The 25,391-nt window shown below is 42.6% G+C and overlaps 1 protein-coding gene across 1 annotated transcript in view; it reads right to left on the reverse strand.

The window, feature by feature from the left end:
- Positions 1-25,391, reverse strand: part of LOC115193698 (glutamate receptor ionotropic, delta-1-like) — a 342,511-nt gene that overhangs the window by 125,191 nt on the left and 191,929 nt on the right. The window contains exon 3 of the mRNA XM_029752620.1: positions 16,285-16,569. Within this exon, the coding sequence (XP_029608480.1) occupies positions 16,285-16,569 (285 nt within the window). The remainder of the gene's footprint in view (positions 1-16,284; positions 16,570-25,391) is intronic.

A 25,391-nucleotide genomic window follows, 5' to 3' on the forward strand; every position in this document is an offset into this window, starting at 1 on the left:
GTCCTGTCCCCTTAGCAGAAAAACACCCCCAAAGCATAATGTTTCCACCTCCATGTTTGACGGTGGAGATGGTGTTCTTGGGGTCATAGGCAGCATTCCTCCTAATCCAAACACGGCGAGTTGAGTTGATGTCAAAGAGCTCCATTTTGGTCTCATCTGACCACAACACTTTCACCAGTTGTCCTCTGAGTCATTGAGATGTTCATTGGCAGACTTCAGACGGGCCTGTATATGTATTCTTGAGCAGTGAGACCTTGTGGGCGCTGCAGGATTTCAGTCCTTCACGGCGTAGTGTGTTAGCAATTGTTTTCTTGGTGACTATGGTCCCAGCTGCCTTGAGATCATTGACAAGATCCTCCTGTGTAGTTCTGGGCTGATTCCTCACTGATCTCATGATCATTGCAACTCCACGAGGTGAGATCTTGCATGGAGCCCCAGGCCGAGGGATATTGACAGTTCTTTTGTGTTTCTTCCATTTGCGAATAATCGCACCAACTGTTGTCACCTTCTCACCAAGCTGCTTGGCGATGGTCTTGTAGACCATTCCAGCCTTGTGTAGGTCTACAATCTTCACCCTGACATCCTTGGAGAGCTCTTTGGTCTTGGCCATGCTGGAGAGTTTGGAATCTGATTGATTGATTGCTTCTGTGGACAGGTGTCTTTTTTACAGGTAACAAGCTGTGGTTAGGAGCACTCACTTTAAGAGTGTGCTCCTAATCTCAGCTCGTTACCTGTATAAAAGACACCTGGAAGCCAGAAATCTTTCTGATTGCGAGGGGGTCAAATACTTATTTCCCTCATTAAAATGAAAATCATTTTATAACATTTTTGACATGCGTTTTTCTGGATATTTTTGTTATTCTGTCTCTCACTGTTCAAATAAACCTACCATTAAAATTATAGACTGATCATTTCTTTGTCTGTGGGCAAACGTACAAAATCAGCAGGGGATCAAATACTTTTTTCCCCCACTGTATATATATTTGTTCATATGAGCAGAATATTGTATATACGTCTGTTTATATGGTTATATAAAAGCTGAAGGCTCTGGATTTTTCTTTCAAAGAATGTATTTTAGATGTATCTATTTTTTACACCATACATTAACACCAACCATTCACTATAAACAATTTATTTATGAATAAATAAGCTTGTTTGATAGGGCAAAAATAATTAAGCCTAAAACATTTATTTAAAATAACTCCCCAAAAAATCAACATTCCAATGTTGAATCTCTCATGCATGTTTTTTGATTGAAAATGGGAACAATGGGAGATGGACAAATGCTGATTTAAAAACAAAATGGTTTACATTATAATTCATATTATCAAGACATGACGTAAATATTAAAATAGTTTTAAAAGATGCCCTTGCCTTAAAGTTGAACCTCGGTCAGATCTTTAGTTTAATAGCCTATACAGTCAACTCAAAATATGGTATTCTGTTCTTTTGAAATAGCCCACATTTTCCATATCATAATGACACTAAATGAAACATAGGCCAAATGGATTTTATGATGTTGTCCTATATTACATTGTTATTAGACTGTTAAAATGTAAAGGAAAAGACAGACATTTGATATAAACATTTGATTTCTGTGGTCCAAATTTCATAATCATTTCTGTTTTCAGACGTTTTCCTTTGTTAGGCCTACCCATGTGTCCCTCCTTACTCAGAAAGCATGCTCATACCAAGCTGATAATTGTGACTTGATTGAATTGGAATTATGTGAATAATGATGATGACAGTGAGAGCCCAGTATAGCCTTACCCTTTAATCATAGGCTATTGTTATTTTGTGTCTCTAAAGTTCCAATGTTCCAATTTCTATAGTCATGTGACAAAGAGTCTGTTTTAACTGAAACGTCCAAATGTTATATTTTCATAACTGATCAAAATTCAGTATGCTATAGCCTATGGATCAGGGCTCTCCAACCTTGTTCCTGGAGAGCTACAGTCCTGTATGTTTTTGCTCCAACCCTAATCTAGCACACCTGTTTCTAATAATTAGCTAGTTGATAAGCTGAATCAGGTTAGTTACAACTGGGGTTGGAGTGAAAACCTACAGGAGAGTAGCTCTCCAGGATTAGGGTTAGGGAGCCATGCTATAGATAATATTCTGCCCATATTAACACATTTATTTTAGGTCATATAAAGAACAGCTATGCATGATTTAATGAAAAGTAGCAAACAGAGACACACCATTGTTTCACATTCTTTAATAAAAGACTCATAAACAGAAACAGCCAATAGGCTATACAGCTGGGTTCGCATTATTCCCGCCCAATAGGCCTACAAAGAAACTAGACATATCTCAATGAAGTTGATTGCGCGGGAGGGTCTGTGTACTGCATAGTACCTTCCACAAAAAGCTTTGTTTGACAAAAAGACGCGTAAGCTAGGAAGTGCAGTTCCACTTGCTGCTCTGTAGGCAAGCACCAGGGTCTTGAAGTGGCAGCAATAGTTTTGACAGAACATCAGTGATACCTCATTGGAAATATATACAGACAAATCGTTATCAGTTCTGCATAAACACAACTTACATTACTGTTAGTCCCACCATTGCATCAAATCAAATGGTATTGGTCACATTCACATATTTAGCAGATGTTATCACGGGTGTAGCAAAATGCTTGTGTTAATAGCTCCAACAGTGCAGTAGTATCTAAAAACAATTCACAACAATATACAAATCTAAAAGTAAAAGAATGGAATAAAGAAATATATAAATATTAGATTGAGCAATGTCGGAGTGGCATTGACTAAAATACAAGAGAATAGAATACAGTAAATACATATGAGATGAGTAAAGCAGTATGTAAACATTATTTAAACATTATTAAAGTGACTAGTGTTCCATTATTAAATTGACAAGTGATTCCAAGTCTATGTATATAGGGCAGCAGCCGCTAAAGTACAGGGTTGCGTAACTGGGTGGAAGCCGGATAGTGATGGGAAAGTCATTAAAAGCATTAACATTCATATAATTAAGTACATATAGTGCATTCGGAAAGGTTTCAGACCCCTTGACTTTTTCTACATTTTGTTATATTACAGCCTTATTCTAAAATTGATTAAATTGTTTTTTCCCCTCATCAATCTACACACAATACCCCATAATGACGAAGCAAAAACAGGTTTTTCCACATTTCCGCATATTTATAAAGAAAACCCCAAAAATATCACATTTACATAAATATTCAAACTTTTCCTCAAAACTTTGGTGAAGTACCTTTGGCAGTGATTACATCCTCGAGTCTTCTTGGGTATGATGATACAAGCTTGGCACACCTGTACTTGGGGAGTTTCTCCCATTCTTCTCTGCAGATCCTCTCAAGCTCTGTCAGGTTGGACGGGCCAAAAAGTTCAATCTTGGTTTCATCAGACCAGAGAATCTTGTTTATCATGGTCTGAGAGTCCTTTAAGTGAATTTTGGCAAACTCTCATGTACCTGTCATGTACCTTTTAATGAGGAGTGGCTTTTGTCTGGCCACTACCATAAAGGCCTGATTGGTGGAGTGCTGCAGAGATGGTTGTCCTTCTGGAAGGTTCTCCCATATTCACAGTGGAACTCTGGAGCTCTGTCAGAGTGAACATTGGGTTCTTAGTCATCACCCTGACCAAGGCCCTTCTCCCCCGATTTCTCAGTTTGGCTGGGCGGCCAGTTCTAGGAAGTCTTGGTATTTCCAAACTTCTTCCATTTAAGAATGATGGAGGCCACTGTGTTCTTGTGGACCTTCAATGCTGCAGAAATGTTTTTGTACCCTTCGCCAGATCTGTGCCTCGACACAATCATGTCTCAGAGCTTTATGGACAATTCCTTCAACCTTATGTCTTGGTTTTTGCTCTGACATGCACTGTCAACTTTTGGACCGTATATAGACAGGTGTGTGCCTTTCTAAATAATTTCCAATAAATTATATTTACCACAGGGGGACTCCAATCAAGTTGTAGAATTTCTGTATTTTAAAAAAAGTGTAAGGCTGTAACGTAACAAAATGTGGAAAAAGTCAAGGGGTCTGAATACTTTCCAAATGCACTGTATGTAATTAGGTTTAGGCATCAATTTTGATTAAGTGTTAAGGTTTGGGTTAAGCTTAGGCAAAAAGGCTAAGTTTAGGGGGGGGGGTGAAGTGCAAGTGTTGGTTCAGGAAATGTTTTATTTAATAAAAAATGTTTTGGGGGGGTCGAGGTGAGGTGGGGGATTGTTTAAAATACTCTTTGAAGAGGTAGAGTTTCAGGTGCTTTTGGAAGCTTAGTCAGTCATGGCAAGTGGCTATTGGTTTTAAAATCCATTATTGGAGTGTGTTGATTATAGATCCCCTGTCTACTCGATCTGCCGTGGACAGATGGATGTAATATATCTTTGACCTGACAAAGCCTGAGATATCAGCTGACTCAAAGGCATTCATTAGCTTTCTATAAAATATAATGTAGATCTTTACATAGTAATGAATGTCTCTGTCGTGTGCACCTGATGCTATAATTTATACCTGTCTACTCATCCACCGGTTTCAGTCAAAACATTGAATGTAATTGTCAGGGTTAACATAGCAGTGCTGTCACATACACTATGTTAACGCTACAATAGGTTATCTGTCTTATATTTATATCTAGATACCGTATAGAAGCACCCTGCTACAGCTATAATTTCCTCAACCCCCTCCACATATTTCATTGTCCTCAGTAATACTCTCCAGGTATTAATGTGCTGCTTTGCTGCTTTTGTGAAAGACCTTCTAGAGCATCAATGGCCTGCTGCTTCCTCAGACTATAGATAGACAGGAGTCAGAAGAAGTAGAGAGGTGTTTTGACACAATCACACTCAGAGAACATTATATGTTCTTAAATCACTTGTCTTCTTTCCTTCGTGAGCAGTAATCTGAAGTAACTTTATGGGTGAAATAAATGTGTTGGAAGCCTAGGTCTTTCAACCATCAGTGCTCATCAGTGGAGGCTCCTTAGAGGAGGAAGCAGGGGACCATCCAACTTTGTGAATTTCAGAAAAATACAAATATCCTTTTTAGTTAAAACTATAGTAAATATATTCACGTCACCAAATAACTGATAAAATACACTGTTTTGCAATGAAGGTCTACATAAGCCTCAACAGCACCTTCTAAGGTAGCACCATGGTTTAGCCGGAGGACAGCAATTTCCATCCTCCTCTGGGTACATTGACTTCAATACAAAACCTAGGAGGCTCATGGTTTTCATCCCCTTCCATAGACTTACACAATAATTAAGACGACTTCCTGAGAACGTCCTCCAACCTATCAGAGCTCTTGCAATATGAACTAACATATTCTCCATCCAATCAAAGGATCAGAGAATGAATGTAGTACTGAACACATAAGCTACAGCTAGCTAGCACTGCAGTGCATAAAGTGTGGTGAGTTGTTGACTCAAATAGAGAAAAACAATAGTTGAACAGTTAAAAAAATAAATATATTTCTTAAAAAATTAAGGAGAAGCAGCAGAGAGAAAGAGAGAGAGACATTTTGTTGTATATGTTTTCTTCTTAATTTACATTCCACTTACTTAGCTAATGCATATAATTTAGCCTACTCAGCAACCTGACTCAAACAGAGATGAATGCTATTTATGTGAGTTAGCTGGCTAAGGCTATCCAACAGTGCAACTCTTCCAAGTCAAGGCAAACTTTTGGTTTTATTAATCTATTGCCACCGGGGCCTGCCGGTGTAACTGCTAAACTGCTTGATGTAGACTGTACTGCGTGATTGCTCCCATGTATTGGACTGTGGGTTTAGTAACGCGTTCTAGTTTGTTGACTAAAATGTTAATATGCTGACAATGTGTAGCGGTTAGCTGTTATGGTATGAAGTTTTTGCGCCTCTTCGCAGACAGCTGTTGTGTTGTGCACTGATGTCCACAAGTGAAGGGAAAAGGTGAGCGGAGGAGAGCACGCAGATGCGAGAAGGAATATTAACAATAAGCAAAGTGATAATGCTGTATGTGGCTGCTATGAAAGTGAACTGTGTACACATCTAGTAGCCTAAACTTATCGATGTTACATTGTGCTGGGTGAATGGAATATGAATGACCATCATCCAATATGCTGTAATAGAAATAAGGCCATGCTCATAAAAAATGTATCGTCTTCCCTAATCTTGAACGGAACTGACCGCCACTGATGCTCATGTAGGGGAGGTGACAAGTAAAGCAAGCAGGTCAACACAATCAGGACACAGTTCTAAAGTGGCTGTCACACTTGCGGAACTAGCAGAACTGCAAACAACAATTCCCTATGATATCCATTAAACAAGAGATTCCCAAACTTTTTATAGTCCTGTACTCCTTCAAACATTTAACCTCCAGCTGCATACCCCATCTAGCACAAGGGTCAGCGCACTCTCAAATGTTGTTTTTTGCCATAATTGTAAGCCTGCCACACACACAATATACATTTACTAAACATCAAATACAATTTTATTTGTCACATACACATGGTTAGCAGATGTCAATGCGAGTGTAGTGAAATGCTTGTGCTTCTAGTTCCGACTGTGCAGTAATATCTAACAAGTAATCTAACCTAACAATTTCACAACAACTACCTTATACACACAAGTGTAAAGAAATGAATAAGAATATGTACATAAAAATATATAAATGAGCGATGGCCGAACGGCATAGGCAAGATGCAGTAGATGGTATAGAGTACAGTATATACATATGAAATGAGTAATGGAGGGTATGTAAACATTATATAAAGTGGCATTGTTTAAAGTGGCTAGTGATACATTTATTACATCCATTTTTTCATTATTAAAGTGGCTAGAGATAAGTCAGTATGTTGGCAGCAGCCACTCAATGTTAGTGATGGCTGTTTAACAGTCTGATGGCCTTGAGATAGAAGCTGTTTTTCAGTCTCTCGGTCCCCGCTTTGATGCACCTGTACTGACCTCGCCTTCTGGACAATAGCGGGGTGAACAGGCAGTGGCTTGGCTGGTTGTTGTCCTTGATGATCTTTTTGGCCTTCCTGTGACATCGGGTGGTGTAGGTGTCCTGGAGGGCAGGTAGTTTGCCCCCGGTGATGCGTTGTGCAGACCTCACTACCCTCTGGAGAGCCTTACAGTTGTGGGCGGAGCAGTTGCCGTACCAGGCGGTGATACGGCCCGACAGGATGCTTTCGATTGTGCATCTGTAAAAGTTTGTGAGTGTTTTTGGTGACAAGCCAAATTTCTTCAGCCTCCTGAGGTTGAAGAGGCGCTGCTGCGCCTTCTTCACCACACTGTCTGTGTGGGTGGACCATTTCAGTTTGTCTGTGATGTGTACGCCGAGGAACGGAAACCTTTCCACCTTCTCCACTACTGTCCCGTCGATGTGGATAGGGGGGTGCTCCCTCTTCTGTTTCCTGAAGTCCACGATCATCTCCTTTGTTTTGTTGACATTGAGTGTGAGATTATTTTCCTGACACCACACTCCGAGGGCCCTCATCTCCTCCCTGTAGGCCCATCTCGTCATTGTTAGTAATCAAGCCTACCACTGTAGTGTCATCTGCAAACTTGATGATTGAGTTGTAGACGTGCATGGCCACGCAGTCATGGGTGAACAGAGAGTACAGGAGAGGGCTGAGAACGCACCCTTGTGGGGCCCCAGTGTTGAGGATCAGCGGTGTGGAGATGTTGTTACCTACCTTCACAACCTGGGGGCGGCCCTTCAGGAAGTCCACACGGCGGGGTCGAGACCCAGGGTCTCGGGCTTAATGATGGGTCTGGTTTTCCTTTTGTAGTCCGTGATTGACTGTAGACCCTGCCACATACCTCTCTCTCATAAGAATGAGTGTGAGTTTTTGTCACAACCCGGCTCGTGGGAAGTGGCAAAGAGCTCTTATAGGACCAGGGCACAAATAATAATATTATAATAATAAATAATTTCTCTTTATTTAACCATCTTACATATATAATCTTATTTGTTCTTTGAAAATGGTGAATACCTCACCACAGGTTAATGAGAAGAGCGGGCTTGAAAGGATGCACATAACTCTGCAGTGTTGGGTTGTATTGGAGAGAGTCTTAAATCAGTCTTAAATCATTTCCACACACAGTCTGTGCCTGTATATAGTTTTCATGCTAGTGAGGGCCGAGAATCCACTCTCACATAGGTACATGGTTGCAAAGGGCATCAGTGTCTTGATAGCGCGATTTGCCAAGGCAGGATACTCTGAGCACAGCCCAATCCAGAAATCTGGCAGTTGCTTCTGATTAAATTCCATTTTTATAGGCTCTCTTGTTCAGATATCGGTAAGTGGACTGGAGGCAGGGCATGAAAGGGATAACGAATCCAGTTGTTTGTGTCATCCGTTTTCGGAAAGTACCTGCGTAATTGCGCACCCAACTCACTCAGGTGCTTCCCTATATCACATTTGATATTGTCCATAAGCTTGAGTTCATTTGCACACCAAAAATCATATAATGATGGAAAGACATGTGTTGTCCTTGTTAATGCAGACAGAGAAGAGCTCCAACTTCTTAATCATAGCCTCAATTTTGTCACGCACATATAGTTGAGGAGAGTCCCTGTAATCCTAGATTCAGATCATTCAGGCAAGAAAAAACGTCACCCTTATAGGCTAGTCGTGTGAGAAACTCGTCATCATGCAAGCGGTCAGATAAGTGAAAATTATGGTCAGTAAAGAAAACCTTAAGCTTGTCTCTCAATTTAAAAAAACGTGTCAATACTTTGCCCCTTGATAACCAGTGCACATCTGTATGTTGTTAAAGCATTACATGTTCGCTGCTCATATCATTGCATAGTGCAGAAAATACATGAGAGTTCAGGAGCCTTGCTTTAATTAACAAAGTTAACCATTTTCACTGTAGTGTCCAAAACGTCTTTCAAGCTGTCAGGCATTCCATTGGCAGCAAGAGCCTCTCGGTGGATGCTGCAGTGTACCCAAGTGGCGTCGTGAGCAACTGCTTGCACGCGCGTTACCACTCCAATATGTCTCCCTGTCATGGCTTTTGCGCCATCAGTACAGATACCAACATGAGCAGCAGCTACGTTTGGCTACATACAGACCGTTAGTGGAATTTATGCGAGAGAGTAACGGTTAATGTGATTGGATGTTAATTATTTGACTAGGCTATTTGACATTGTGTTGTTATTTTGCTGAACACTAGATGGTTTAATTTTATTTTTGGCAGTGAAACGAGGCTACTCAGGCGAGAAAAAACCCCCAAATGTATAGCCCAGTTGGAAAATATAAATGGATACATTTTTTATTTTTTATTTGAATCACCTTTGTGTTTGGCGTACCCCCGACAGCATTGTGTGTATCCCCGGCAAAACCTCACCCAAATGTTGTAAAATAGAAATGGACTGTTTTTTTATTTTTAAATGTGAATCACATTTTTATTTGGCGTACCCCCTACGGCATTGCATTGTAGCCTCCCCAGTTTGGGAATACCTGCTTTAGACCAAATCTCCCAGCAAATAACAAAGCATACTGCACTGCAATCGACAAAGCCCAAGGGTATTTCAGTCTTCATTCCACTTAAATTGGCTAAATCAATCACCCATTTACTTCAGTGAGCTAACTTGCATGCACTAATCATTCCTCACCAGCTCAATTAATACTTTAAATTCAGTCAGGGAACATCTGTTCCCTGACTAAAACTTTTAAACTACTGGATATATCCTCATGTGACATATTTGTCTGTGCATTAAGTTTTTGGTAAAAAATGGGTAGGCACTGACGGTATTTTGACTGCTCTGAAATACCTGTTCTAATTAGATACTCTTTTTAACTCAATTTAAAAAATGTAGTAACTCAAGGAATGTGGATGTCAGGGTTGCTGATCTTAATGAGCATAATTAGCTAAGTAGGCTGCCTCATCAAAACCGGTCTCCTTATTCATTATTCAACACTAATGGGGCCTGGTTAAACTCAGAATTAACATGTTGGCTAGTCATACTTCTTGTGTACTATTATCCCTGATTATTTGCATCTTAGATCTGCACTATCATCTAGGATTGATGTGCCCAGCTAGTAATACACTCGTACTCCTCGTGGACCGGCTTGTACATAAAGAATTCTCCATTCAGGCTGCAAAGGCATAATTTCCCTCCTTAACTAGCTTTAACGGCGGGAAGTTGAAAAAAAACTGGAAAGATACAGTATGTGTACTGTTTTTATAAAACACAATTTCCCACCACTATTTTGTTTTTTCTGACAACTTAGGATGTTGCACACCATGTTTAGCCCACTATCGGCTGCCTAGGATAGGTTTCAACTCACAAATGCACACATGAAAAACGTAAATTCCATCTAACCCAATCAGCGTGCAGTGCATAAAAACATACATAAAATGACAGATTACACCTTTAATATTAACATGGCCAAGGATTTACCACAACTTTTGGGCAATCAACATGAATGTGATGCTGGAAACGTTGATCCCTTCTACGAGTCAGTATTTGGCTTTGAAAATGTTTCTAAATGTTATGAATCACTAAACACTCTGATCTTCATAACTCGTTATGGAGGTCCCTGATATATTATTTTGCTATACTGTGATATGAGGAGATTTACTATTGATATTATGCTGATAACACCATAAGAGCCTGTGGGGATGATCGTTTATGAAGTGATTTCATTGGAGTGATTTACAGATGTTGACAGGGAGTAATATTTAATCTATGCTTCAGTAGCACCTAAAACAACTTAATAATGAAACTGTAATTAAAGGCATTGGAGCAGAAATTCTGAGCTCAAAAATATTTTCATCCTGGCAGTTCAGATGTGCCGTTCATTGTAAACAGAACATACTAATGAGTGCAATTGGAATCAATGGCTCCAGAAACTACCTTCAATTTCCTTCAAAATGCACACAGAGACATAAAAATGGTATCCATGAATTAATCTGACTCTAGGTAAGGACACTGAACAAAAATATAAACACAACATGTTTTTATTTTACTAGGCAAGTCAGTCAAGAACAAATTCTTATTTTACAATGATGGCCTACCCCAGCCAAACCCTCCCTTAACCCAGACAATTGTGCATCACCCTATGGGACTCCCAATCATGGTGGATTGTGACACAGCCTGGGATCAAACCAGGGTCTGTAGTGATGCCTCTAGCACTGATATGCAGTGCCTTAGACTGCTGCGTCACTCGGGAGCCTTTTACAACACATGTAAAGTGTTGGTCCCATGTTTCATGAGCTGAAATAAAAGATCCCAGTGCCCAAATTTGTTTACATCCCTGTTAGGGAGCATTTATCTTTTGCCAAGATAATAGATCCACCTGACAGATGTGGCATATCAAGAAGCTGATTAAACAGCATGATCACTGCACAGGTGCACCTTGTGCTGGGGACAATGAAAGGCCACTCTAAAATGTGCAGTTTTGTCACAACACAATGCCACAGATGTCTCAAGTTTTGAGAGAGTGTAACATTGGGATGATGACAGCAGGAGTGTCCACAAGAGCTGTTGCCATAAGCCGCCTCCAACATTGTTTTGGAGAATTTAGCAGTATGTCGAACCGGCCTCACAACCGCGGACCACGTGTAAGCATGCCAGCCCAGGACCTCCACAGCTCAGGACCTCGGCTTTTCACCTGCAGGATCATCTGAGACCAACCACCCGGGCAGCTGATAAAACTGTGGGTTTGCACAACCAAAACATTTCTGCACAAACTGTCAGAAACCGTCTCAGGGAAGCTCAGCTGCGTGCTCGTCGTCCTCACCACGGTCTTGACCATACTGCAATTTGGCGTCGTAACCCACTTCAGTGGGCAAATACTCCCCTTCAATGACCACTGCTTGAGAAGTGTGCTCTTCACGTTTTCAACTGTACCGGGCAGATGTGTATGGCATACAGCGTGTATAGCGTTGTATGACGAGTGGTTTGCTGGGTGCCCCATGGTGGCGGTAGGGTTATGGTATGGGCAGGCATAATCTATGGACAACAAACATAATTGCATTTTATCGATGGCAATTTGAATGCACAGAGATAGCGTGAAGAGATCCTGAGGCCCATTGTCGTGCCATTCATCTGCCGCCATCACCTCGTTTCAGGATAATAAGGCACAGCCCCATATCGCAAGGATCTGTACACAATTCCTGGAAGCGGAAAATGTCCCAATTCTCTCATGGCTGCATACTCACCAGACATATCACCAATTGAGCAGGTTTGGGATGCTCTGGATGGATGTGTACGACAGCTTGTTCCAGTTCCCGCCAATATCCAGCAACTTGGCACAGCCATTGAATAGGAGTGAGACAACACCCCATAGGCCACAATCAAATCAAAGTTTATTTGTCACGTGCGCCGAATACAACAGGTGTAGACCTTACAGTGAAATGCTTACTTACAGGCTCTAACCAATAGTGCAAAAAAGGTATTAGGTGAACAAAAGGTAAGTAAAGAAATAAAAGAACAGTAAAAAGACAGGCTATATACAGTAGCGAGGCTATAAAAGTAGCGAGGCTACATACAGACACCGGTTAGTCAGGCTGATTGAGGTAGTATGTACATGTAGATATGGTTAAACTGACTATGCATATATGATGAACAGAGAGTAGCAGTAGAGTAAAAGGGTTGGCGGGTGGTGGGTGGCGGGACACAATGCAGATAGCCCAGTTAGCCAATGTGCGGGAGCACTGGTTGTTCGGCCCAATTAAAGTAGTATGTACATGAACGTATAGTTAAAGTGACTATGCATATATGATAAACAGAGAGTAGCAGCAGTGAAAAAACAGGGTTGGGGGGGCACACAATGCAAATAGTCCGGGTAGCCATTTGATTACCTGTTCAGGAGTCTTATGGCTTGGGGGTAAAAACTGTTTAGAAGCCTTTTTGTCCTAGACTTGGCACTCCAGTACTGCTTGCCATGCGGTAGTAGAGAGAACAGTACATGACTGGGGTGGCTGGGGTCTTTGACAATTTTTAGGGCCTTCCTCTGACACCGCCTGGTGTAGAGGTCCTGGATGACAGGCAGCTTAGCCCCAGTGATATACTGGGCCGTACGCACTACCCTCTGTAGCGCCTTGCGGTCGGAGGCCGAGCAATTGCCGTACCAGGCAGTGATGCAACCAGTCAGGATGCTCTCGATGTTGCAGCTGTAGAACCTTTTGAGGATCTCAGGACCCATGCCAAATCTTTTTAGTTTCCTGAGGGGTAATAGGCTTTGTTGTGCCCTCTTCACGACTGTCTTGGTGTGTTTGGACCATTCTAGTTTGTTATTGATGTGGACACTAAGGAACTTGAAGCTCTCAACCTGCTCCACTACAGCCCCATCGATGAGAATGGGGGCGTGCTCGGTCCTCCTTTTCCTGTAGTCCACAATCATCTCCTTAGTCTTGGTTACGTTAAGGGATAGGTTGTTATTCTGGCACCACCCAGCCAGGTCTCTGACCCTTCTCCCTATAGGCTGTCTCGTCGTTGTCGGTGATCAGGCCTACCACTGTTGTGTCGTCTGCAAACTTAAGGATGGTGTTGGAGTCATGCCTGGTCGTGGGTGAACAGGGAGTACAGGAGTGGACTGAGCACGCACTCCTGGGGAGCTCCAGTGTTGAGGATCAGCGTGGCAGATATTTTGCTATCTACCCTCACCACCTGGGGGTGGCCCATCAAGAAGTCCAGGATCCAGTTGCAGAGGGAGGTGTTTAGTCCCAGGATCCTTAGCTTAGTGAGGAACTCTGAGGGTACTATGGTGTTGAACGCTGAGCTGTAGTCAATGAATAGCATTCTCACATAAGTGTTCCTTTTGTCCAGGTGGGAAAGGGCAGTGTGGAGTGCAATAGAGATTAGCGATCCACAGCATCATCTGTGGATCTGTTTGGGCGGTATGCAGATTGGAGTGGGTCTAGGGTTTCTGGGATAATGGTGTTGATGTGAGCGATTACCAACCTTTCAAAGCACTTCATGGCTACGGACGTGAGTGCTATGGGTCGGTAGTCATTTAGGCAGGTTGCCTTTGTGTTCTTGGGAACAGGGACTATGGTGGTCTGCTTGAAACATGTTGGTATTACAGACTCAATCAGGGACATGTTGAAAATGTCAGTGAAGACACCTGCCAGTTGATGAGCACATGCCCGGAGCACACGTCCTGGTAATCCATCTGGCCTCGCAGCCTTGTGTATGTTGACCTGTTTAAAGGTCTTACTCACGTTGGCTACGGAGAGCGTGATTACACAGTCGTCCGGAACAGCTGATGCTCTCATGCATGCCTCAGTGTTGCTTGCCTCAAAGCAAGCATAGAAGTGATTTAGCTAGTCTGGTAGGCTCGTGTCACTGGGCAGCTCGCGGCTGTGCTTCCCTTTGTAGTTTTTAATAGTTTGCAAGCCCTGCCACATAAGACGAGTGTCGGAGCCAGTGTAGTATGATTCAATCTTATCCCTGTATTGACACTTTACCTGTTTGATGGTTCATCGCAGGGCATAGCAGGATTTCTTGTAAGCTTCCGGGTTAGAGTCCCGCACCTTGAAAGATGCAGCTCTACCCTTTAGCTCAGTGCGAATGTTGCCTGTAATCCATGGCTTCTGGTTGGGGTATGTACGTATAGTCACTGTGGGGACGACTTACTCGATGCACTTATTGATAAAGCCAGTGACTGATGTGATGTACTCCTCAATGCCATAGGAAGAATCCCAGAACATGTTCCAGTCTGTGCTAGCAAAACAGTCCTGTAGTATAACATCTGCTTCATCTGAACACTTTTTTACAGACCGAGTCACTGGTGCTTCCTGCTTTCATTTTTGCTTGTAAGCAGGAATCAGGAGGATAGAGTTGTGGTCGGATTTACCAAATGGAGGGCGAGGGAGAGCTTTGTACGCGTCCCTCTTTGTGGAGTACAGGTGATCTAGAATTGTTTTCCCTCTGGTTGCACATTTAACATGTTGATAGAAATTTGATAGAACTGATTTAAGTTTCCCTGCATTAAAGTCTCCGGCCACTAGGAGCACCGCCACTGGGTGAGCGGTTTCCTGTTTGCTTATTACCTTATACAGCTGACTGAGTGCGGTCTTAGTGCCAGCATCTGTCAGTGGTTCTAAATAAACAGCCACGAAAGGTATAGCTGAAAACTCTCTAGGCAAGTACTGTGGCCTGCAGTTTATCACAATATACTCTACTTCAGACGAGCAAAATCTAGAGACCTCCTTAGATTTTGTGCACCAGCTGTTGTTTACAAATATGCACAGACTGCCCACCCTCATCTTACCGGAGTGTGCTGTTCTATCTTGCCTGTGCAGCGTATATCCCGCTAGCTGAATATGTGAAGGAGATGTGTCCCGCTGGATGAGGCAAATGGTAGTCACACCAGATACTGACTGGTTTTCTGATCTACGCCCCTACCATAAGATGCATATCTGTATTACCAGTTATGTGAAATCCATAGAATAATTGAATTAATTTAAATTGACTGATTTCCTTATATGAACTGTAACTCAGTAAAATCTTTGAAATTGTTGCATGTTGCGTTTATATTTTTGTTCAGTGTAAATAATGTCGTACTATCCCTTTAAACATTTATCATCTTTGTGCATTGTCCAAAATAACAATATAGTTTAAGGGAGAAAAAAATGTCTCCTATTGATTACTGCTAGTTGGCTACTGCGGTTATGGTCATCATCATGATCATCATCATCATCCTTAATATTGTACTGGCCTTCCCCATTGGAGAACTGGTCTTTAGAAGGTCACACATACGAAAAATAAAAACTGTAATGGTCACACAACACTTAAGTGTGTTTTCTGCACACCCACCAACCCCCACTCACCCTATACCCCACCCCTTTCCCCCACTCACCCTATACCCCAGCCCTTTCCCCCACTCACCCTATACCCCACCCCTCTCCCCCACTCACCCTATACCCCACCCCTCTCCCCCTCTCCCCCACTCACCCTATACCCCACCCCTTTCCCCCTTTCCCCCACTCACCCTATACCCCACCCCTTTCCTCCACTCACACTATACCTCACCTCTTTCCCCCATTCACCCTATACCCCACCCCTTTCCCCCACTCACATTATACCCCACCCCTTTCCCCCTTTCCCCCACTCACCCTATACCCCACCCCTCTCCCCCACTCACCCTATACCCCACCCCTCTCCCCCTCTCCCCCACTCACCCTATACCCCACCCCTTTCCCCCACTCACCCTATACCCCACCCCTTTCCTCCACTCACACTATACCCCACCCCTTTCCTCCACTCACCCTATACCCCACCCCTTTCCCCCACTCACATTATACCCCACCCCTTTCCCCCTTTCCCCCACTCCCCCTATACCCCACCCCTTTCCCCCACTCACCATAGTCAGCATCATAGAAGATGATGAACTTCTGCCAGCGCAGCTCAGTGACCAGGGTGAGCATGACGTCGTTGAGGCGTACGGGCGGGCGGGCGGCCAGGGTGTAGCTCTCCCCGTCAGGACTTGGGTTGAGGTGGCAGGCGGTGCGAGGCGTGCCCTGGCCGTTTCTCTGGATAAACAGGTGGGGTATGTGCATGGCGTCGGTCAAGGACTGGAGGGCGTTGGCGGATGCACAGCCTGTAGATGTTACCAGCGCCAGGATGCCCTGGTTCATCAGCTCACAGGCTAAAGAGGGACAAGGATGAGAGGGACATGATGAGACAAACTTCAGACAATCCAATTAGACAGAGCATGTGGAATCAGTACTAGTCAAATTAAAGTAGTGCATTCTGTTTGTAGAAATAACAAAGATAAAGATGGAGATAATAATAAAGATAAAGATAACAAAATGTCCCCTGAAGATCAAACTGCTGGAGAAGGTAATTTAGAAGGGACTTATGGCTTCAGAAATTATGTGAGGAGGAGGGGCCGCAGTTAAAGGGCAGGTCAGGGCAGGGCAGGGCAGAGCAATGCAGGACATTGGTAGGGTAGGACCCAGTAGGGCAAGGCAGGACATGGGCAGAGAAAAGTAGAGCAGGCCTGGGTATGGGCAGGGAAAGAACTGAGGGCACATACAGCCATGGGCATTTGGACAACAGGAAGAGGATGGGTGAAAGGGCGGGTAGGGCCTGTAGAAAAGTAAACCAAACATGCCTTTAATATCACCAAAAAAAATGCACAAGTACTACAGCAAGTTAAGTTATAAATCCCTCTTTCCCGTTTGCACCCCCCCCCCCCCCCCACCCACCACAGAAACATGTCATCTCTGAAATCTGTGTCACCCAGATTAACATACAAATCCATTTTTGTAATACTTGTAGTTCCTGACATAGATGGTCCAGCCACCACTTCCTCCTGCTGTTTGTTCATGTGTGTGTGCTTTGGAGAAAATCTCTGTAAGATCCTTTTAAAAAAGTTAAAGATGTCTGTTGGGATGAATTACTGAAAGTACAGTAAAATATTTATACAGAGTCTTAACATCTATGGCTTCAAATTTACCCTGATAAGCTGCCCATTATAAGTAGTAGTAAATATTTTATGAATGTTGCACATCTGTCAGTGAGCTTCTGGTATGAAGTGTTATGAAGTATTGTGCTAGTTGTAAATGAGCTTGGAGGCATTAAAACAGATAAATGTACATTTACCAGTGCTTGAAAACTGCTGGCTGCCAAGTACACAAGTGGATGTCTTTGTTAAAATATAAAATCAAATGTACAGTCATAAGTTGAAGAAGTTTGGTTAGAGTGTAGGAGCTGTAGATATTCTAAACTTCACACAATTTCACACTCTCACCTACACATAAACTCATAGGAGACACCTACAGTATAAGTCTAATTAACAGGGGACTCTGATTCAGTCTTAATAAGGCAGGAAACCTTCAGTCAACCAGGCCTTGGGTTAATGAATACTTGTCTTGCATCAATGAGTATAGTCAGTGCACCTGATCATTTCATGAGTAAAGGTACTGCTGTCTGCCCCCATAAAACGTATAAATAGCTGTCCGGTCAACTAAACAGGTCCTCTCCCTTGCAGGCAGATTTTACACTGAATTTCAGAGTCTAGTATCACCAGAAAATATTCTGTGCAATCTAAAACTTCTGCAGCAAATTCCAGACTAGAGAAATGAGGAGCTTTATTTGTGGCTGATGGTAGAGCCATATCTGTGTAGAGTTACAATCTATACATACCATATATAATCCTCTACTACTAATCTTATTTGAACACGAAAAACATGATCACCACATTTGGAATTCAAGTCAACATTTGTCATATAGTCAACAGGCCTCTTTTTATCCTTTATCTGGGCACAAACAAAGCGCTAATGGAATGCAACAGTAATTAAATGTGTGCCCACTGTTTGTTAAAAATCACCCAATTAAGTGTAATCTCTTTGAAAAGCTTAGAGAGACTCGAATGCTCATAATGACGTGAAATCCAAAACAAAAGCATTACAATGCACAAAGACCAGCCACCTAGAACAATATAGAAGGTTAAACAATGACGAATGACTATAGAGCACGGAGTGTGGTTACACATGACAAAAGGGAGAAAGAAAGTATAGCTGGACAAAAAATGCATCAGAAATCAGGAAGATCAGCTATAGCAATGTTGCTCTGATCCGCCAAGCAGCACACAGGGATGGGGGGGGCATAGGATGAGGAAGGGGCGACTGTGGATGGAGCCATACTAGGACGCTGACGAAGATGGACTATTAATGTGACAAATGGGACATTTTCCTGCCGACTCCCAGCACAGGACTACATTAAGCCATTGTAAATCAGGAGCACTAGGGCAACTAAAGAGCTTGATGAGGTGTTGACAATAGAGAAAGAAGAGTGAGGAGAGAGAGAGACAATCGGGGAGATATAAATGGAAATTCTTGAAATGACAGGACCAGAAACAGCAGGAGGGTGAGAGAAGGAAATGGGGGAAACAGAGACATTGATGAGAGAGGGAGAGATGGACTTGACTACCAAACAAGCTACTTGGAGGCATTTAGGGGATTGAGGGACCTATTTCCCCTGAGGCACCTTCACATTCGAATGAATCACCCATGACCTGAACCCTTAGCAGCTCAAAGTTCCTTTGTACTCCCAACTGGCTTGGCAATCACAAGTTCAGTGGATCTCAGTGATTGAAATTACAGCACAGAAAGTACAAAACAGAAAATTACTTTTCTACATGAATTGCAGTTAATTATTAGAATATAAAATCAAATTGTATTTGTCACATGCATGGACTCTGTGTGCAATAATTTTGTTTAATATAATTTTTTAATGACTACCTTATCTCTGTATCCCACACATACAATTATCTGTAAGGTCCCTCAGTCAAGCAGTGAATTTCAAAAACAGATTCAACCACAAAGACCAGAGAGGTTTTCTAATGCATCGCAAAGAAGGGTACCTATTGAGCAGCTGTAGACAAGAATCACTTTACCCCTACCTACATGTACAAATGACCTCGACTAAACTGTACCCCCGCACATTGACTCAATAGATTATTTAGTACACATTTTCTTAACTCTATTTCTTGAACTGCGTTGTTGGTTATATTCGGCGCATGTGACAAATACAATTTGTTTTAATTGACCCACTCCAATTTGCATACCGCTCCAACAGATCCACAGATGATGCAATCTCTATTGCACTCCACACTGCCCTTTCCCACCTGGACAAAAGGAACACCTACGTGAGAATGCTATTCATTGACTTCAGCTCAGCGTTCAACACCATAGTGCCCTCAAAATATCACTAAGCTAAGGACCCTGGGACGAAACACCTCCCTCTGCAACTAGGATCCTGGACTTCCTGACGGGTCGCCCCAAGGTGGTGAGGGTAGGTAACAACACATCTGCCACGCTGATCCTCAACATGGGGCCCCTCAGCAGTGCATGCTCAGTCCCCTCCAGTTCACCCATGAATGCATGGCCAAGCACGACTCCAACACCATCATTAAGTTTGCCGATGACAAAACAGTGGTAGGCCTGATCACCGACAATGATGAGACAGCCTATAGGGAGGAGTGTGGTGCCAGGATAACAACCTCTCCCTCAACATGATCAAGACAATGATCGTGGACTACAGGAAAAGGAGGGCCGAGCACATCCCCATTCTCATCGACGGGGCTGTAGTGGAGCAGATTGAGAATTTCAAGTTCCTTGGTGTTCACATCACCAAAGAACTATCATGGTCCAAAAAAAAGTTATACAGCTGCACCATCGAGAGCATCCTGACTGGTTGCATCACCACCTGGTATGGAAACTGCTCGGCCTCCGACCGCAAGGCACTACAGAGGGTAGTGTGTACGGCCCAGTACATCACTGGGGACAAGCTTCCTGCCATCCAAGACCTATATACCAGAGGAAAGCCCTAAAAATTACCAGACTCCAGCCACCCTAGTCATAGACTGTTCTCTCTGCTACCACACAGCAAGCGCTAAATCTGGGTCCAAAAGGCTTCTTAACAGCTTCTACCCCAAAGCCATAAGACTGCTGAACAGCTTATAAAATGGCTACCCGGACTTTTTGCATTGACCCCCCCACCCTCTTTTTACACTGCTGCTACGCTCTTTTTATTATCTATGCATAGTCACTTTACCTACATGCACTGTACACATTACCTTAATTACATTGACTAACCTGTGCCCCCCGCACATTGGCTCTGTACCGGTACCCCCGGTATATAACCTCGTTACTGTTCCTTTATTGTTGCTCTTTAATTATTATATATATATTTTTTTACTTCAGTTTATTTTAGTTAATACTTTCTTAACACTTCTTTTTCTTAAAACTGCATTGTTGGTTAAGGGTTAGTAAGTAAGCATTTCTCTGTAAGGTTGTTGTATTCGGCACAGGTGACAAATAATATTTGATTTGATTTGATTTGGAAGTGTTCCAAAAACACATACTTTCACATGATTTCACATGTGAAATTTCACATGAAATCATGTGATTTTCCACATGTGAAATGATGTGTTTTTTCTGTAAGGGTCAGTGTAAAAAGAAGATGCTGTATTCATTTTCTCCTGGAATAAAGGCTATCCAAATATTTCAGTCACATTACAGACAAGCCTCTCTCTAACTGGCAAGGATGATAATGATGGAATAATGACTCCTAAATGTTCTCACTAGAGTGGACGACCCTGTCATTCATATGCCGCGAGTATCTGACTCTTCATGTCCGTTCAACTGCAGGCCTTATTCCGGAACTCCGTCAGGGTTTCAACTTACTGGTGATAGTTAGAATAGTAGAATACACAAGGTGCAATTTTGAAATTTGGTTGTGCATCAGCAGTTTTTCTCTTCTTATGTCAGTCACTGACAGTCTCTCAATTAGCCCATGTCAGCTAACATTGTTTAAATTGTAAGTTAGTCTTGCGGCCAGCTATCTCAACTTGTAGTAATCATGGTTGAATTACCGACCGAGGGGCCCCCATTGATTTTGCTAGTCACTCTCAGTCAGGTCACATTAAAAACTGCAAACAGTTCTCTCCATCCTATGGCAAAATGTGTAGAATGGCAGGAAATTTGCTGTAAAACTGAAAATGTTTCTTTCCACCCCATGGCGAAATGTGTAGAATTCAAGGAAATTAACTCTAAAACGTAGAACTTTGCTTAAAAACGCAAGTGCTGACTATAAGTGTGGCTATGGATGTGGGGACGCAGACCCACGAGCCACTGTGGCCCCCCCATGATGAGTTTCAGATTTTTTGTGGCCCCCACCCCCATCAAAGTTACCCATCCCTGTTTTAAGTAATATGGCAAGAGGTTTTCAGCATGGGTAGAAAACCTGAAAAATAAATTACCGTCGAAAAAGCAATAATGCATTTGTGTGTGGGGGTGAATTTCAAACACACCTAATAAACACAGTGCGTGTCATTATTAGGGCTGTGGCAATGGACAACATTTTATCAGCCGGTGATTGTCAAGCAAATAACTTTTGGTCTCAAGGTAATTGACCGTTAATTAACATAAACACATTTAGCATCTCCTGGCTTCCATATACAGCCTACAAGCCAATGATGCAGACCTTTGGAACATCTACATTTCAAAAAGTCTAAGAAATGTAATATAGTTTAAACCTTCACAATAAACCTATTATTTATTTTAGACAGGTCTAAAGAAACATGATTTCAAGAAAATGTAGTCTATTTCAGAAGAACAGAATAGCATACTCTGAGTTGTCCTTATGTTAGGCCCTGATCTGGCTATGCCATATGGCTGTGGGCTACACTAGTTGGGCTATATGTTTTGATATTTAATACATTGTAAGGCTGCATGATGCAACAAATGATGATTTGAAAAAAGTCGCTTGAAAGGCATGAGCTCCGCTTTGTTTTTTTGCGCAGGCTGTACACACTTCGTCAGTCTCTCATTCATAATTTGAGAAGCATTTGATAATGCCTCGAATTTCCCGGCGGCATCCCCTTTGTATGGCCATAAAACAACCTAAACAAATCCAAGCCTTTTGCAGCCCTTCTCCCTGAGTGCTGCCTACTCCGAAGCACCTCTCATCTCACTCACATGGCTCTCCCTCACGTGATTGAGTCTTTGTCACAGACTACAAGTGGCCTTCCCTGTGGCTCAGTTGGTAGAGCATGGTATTTGCAACGCCAGCATGGTGTGTGCAACGCCAGGGTTGTGGGTTCGATTCCCACAGGGGGCCAGTACAAAAAAAAAAAAAAAAAAAAAAAAAAAGATGCATGAAATGAAATGTATGTATTCACTACTGTAAGTCGCTCTGGATAAGTGTCCGCCAAATGACTAAAATGTAAAATGTAAAAAGACATACACATCAGGGAAGCAACTGTGCGTGTCCTTATCCAATTCCGAGGTGCGTATTGAACATATTAGAAGAACTGTCCACATTTACTTTTAGTCAGCCAACAAGACGAGAAGGCCTAATGAACAGCAAAAGCACTAGCTTATGTCAATCTACTATCCCCCATAGTACAAAAGTTGACCTAGAAATAAATATTCCAAATGAATACATCCATTAGCATAAAACATTTTTTTTCCCGCAATGCTCTTGATGCAATAGTTCCGAACGTTTAGCTGAACATATTGATAAACTAAACTCAGATAAAAAAGAAACGTCAACTGCGTTTATTTTCAGCAAACTTAACGTGTAAATATTTGTGTGAACATAACAAAATTCAACAACTGAGACATAAATTGAACAAGTTCCACAGACATGTGACTAACAGAAATGGAATAATGTGTCCCTGAACAAAGGGGGGTCAAAATCTAAAGTAACATTCAGTATCTGGTGCGGCCACCAGCTGCATTAAGCACTGCAGTGCATCTCCTCCTCATGGACTGCATCAGATTTGCCAGTTCTTGCTGTGAGATGTTACCCCACTTTTCCACCAAGGCACCTGCAAGTTCACAGACATTTCTGGGGGGAATGGTCCTAGCCCTCACCCTCCGATCCAACAGGTCCCAGACGTGCTCAATGGGATTGAGATCCGGGCTCTTCGCTGGCAATGGCAGAACACTGACATTCCTGTCTTGCAGGAAATCACGCACAGAACGAGCAGTATGGCTGGTGGCATTGTCATTCTGGAGGGTCATGTCAGGATGAGCCTGCAGGAAGGGTACCACATGAGGGAGGAGGATGTCTTCCATGTAACTCACAGCGTTGAGATTGCCTGCAATGACAACAAGCTCAGTCCGATGATGCTGTGACACCACCGCAGACCATGACAGATCCTACACCTCCAAATCGATCCCGCTCCAGAGTACAGGTCTCGGTGTAACGCTCATTCCTTCGACGATAAATGCGAATCTGACCATCACCCCTGTTGAGACAAAACCGCGACTCGTCAGTGAAGAGCACTTTTTGCCAGTCCTGCCTGGTCCAGCGACGATGGGTTTGTGCCCATAGGCAACATTGTTGCCGGTGATGTCTGGTGTGGACCTGCCTTACAACAGGCCTACAAGCCCTCAGTCCAGCCTCTCTCAGCCTATTGCGGACAGTCTGAGCACTGATGGAGGGATTGTGCATTCCTGGTGTAACTCGGGCAGTTGTTGTTGCCATCCTGTACCTGTCCCGCAGGTGTCATGATCGGATGTACCGATCCTGTGCAGGTGTTGTTACACGTGGTCTGCCACTGCGAGGACAATCAGCTGTCCATCCTGTCTCCCTGTAGCGCTGTCTTAGGCATCTCACATTACGGACATTGCAATTTATTGCCCTGGCCACATCTGCAGTCCTTATGACTCCTTGCAGCATGCCTTAAGGCATGTTAACGCAGATGAGCAGGGACTCTGGTCATCTTTCCTTTTGTGTTTGTCAGAGTCAGTAGAAAGGTCTCTTTAGTGTCCTAAGTTTTCATAACTGTGACCTTAATTGCCTAACGTCTGTACGCTGTTATAGTGTCTTAACGACCGTTCCACAGGTGCATGTTCATTACCGTAAATTCCGGACTATAAGCCGCAACTTTTTTCCCAGGCTTTGAACCTCGCGGCTTAAACAATGACGCGGCTAATATATGGATTAATCCCGCTTTCAATTTTTTTTCTCCAAAAAAACACATTCTGTGACGTGCTCAGTGTTTTGGCGGCATGAAGCTTTCATTAGACCAATGAAATTGCCGAACGGGTTAAGGTCAAACAACTTTTTGGTTTACTGTTTAGATTAAATCGAGCGCTCTCAAACTTCCCATCATTCTGATTACGGTAGTCATTTTGTCACCCTCATCATGGCAAAGACACGGAGAAATACATATGATGCAGCTTTCAAGTTGAAGGCGATTGATCTGGCTGTTGGAAAAGGAAATAGAGCTGCTGCACGGGAGCTTGGTCTTAATGAGTCGATGATAAGACGTTGGAAACAGCAGCGTGAGGAATTGACTCAGTGCAAAAACACAACTAAAGCTTACTGCATATTTTTTATTTTTTGTTACAAGCCGTGTTTCGTTAAAGCCTGTGTAAAGTTAATTTGTTTCAATGTACCGGTAGGCACCTGCGGCTTATAGACATGTGCGGCTTATTTATGTTCAAAATAATATATATTTTTTAATTCAGTTGGTGCGGCTTATATTCAGGTGCGCTTAATAGTCCGGAAATTACGGTAATTGTTTATGGTTTATTGAACAAGCATGGGAAACAGTGTCTAAACCCTTTACAATGTAGATCTGTGAAGTTATTTGGATTTTTACGAATTATCTTTGAAAGACAGGGTCCTGAAAAAGGGCTGTTTCTTTCTTATTAGGCTATTTCTTCACATTATAAGTGCAGCAATGCGGGAAATCACCATTATCAAAAGTGACAACAAATGGGATTATGCATGTAATGCTTTTATTATAAAGGTGCATTTTTATGGTGAAAATGTTCTTCAGCCAACTTGAAAGTCACGCGCTGTATGTCAGTTAGGCTCCACACCTGTTGTAAAGCGGATTAATGTGCTTAATTTTAAGAAGTTATTTGGCCACTTTAGTTGTGATACAAACCTTATCAAAACATATAGACCTATGGGCTAGGCTACATGAGGTGTGCGACTATG

This window comes from Salmo trutta, chromosome 5, assembly GCF_901001165.1.
Source record: "Salmo trutta chromosome 5, fSalTru1.1, whole genome shotgun sequence".
NCBI lineage: Eukaryota > Metazoa > Chordata > Actinopteri > Salmoniformes > Salmonidae > Salmo > Salmo trutta.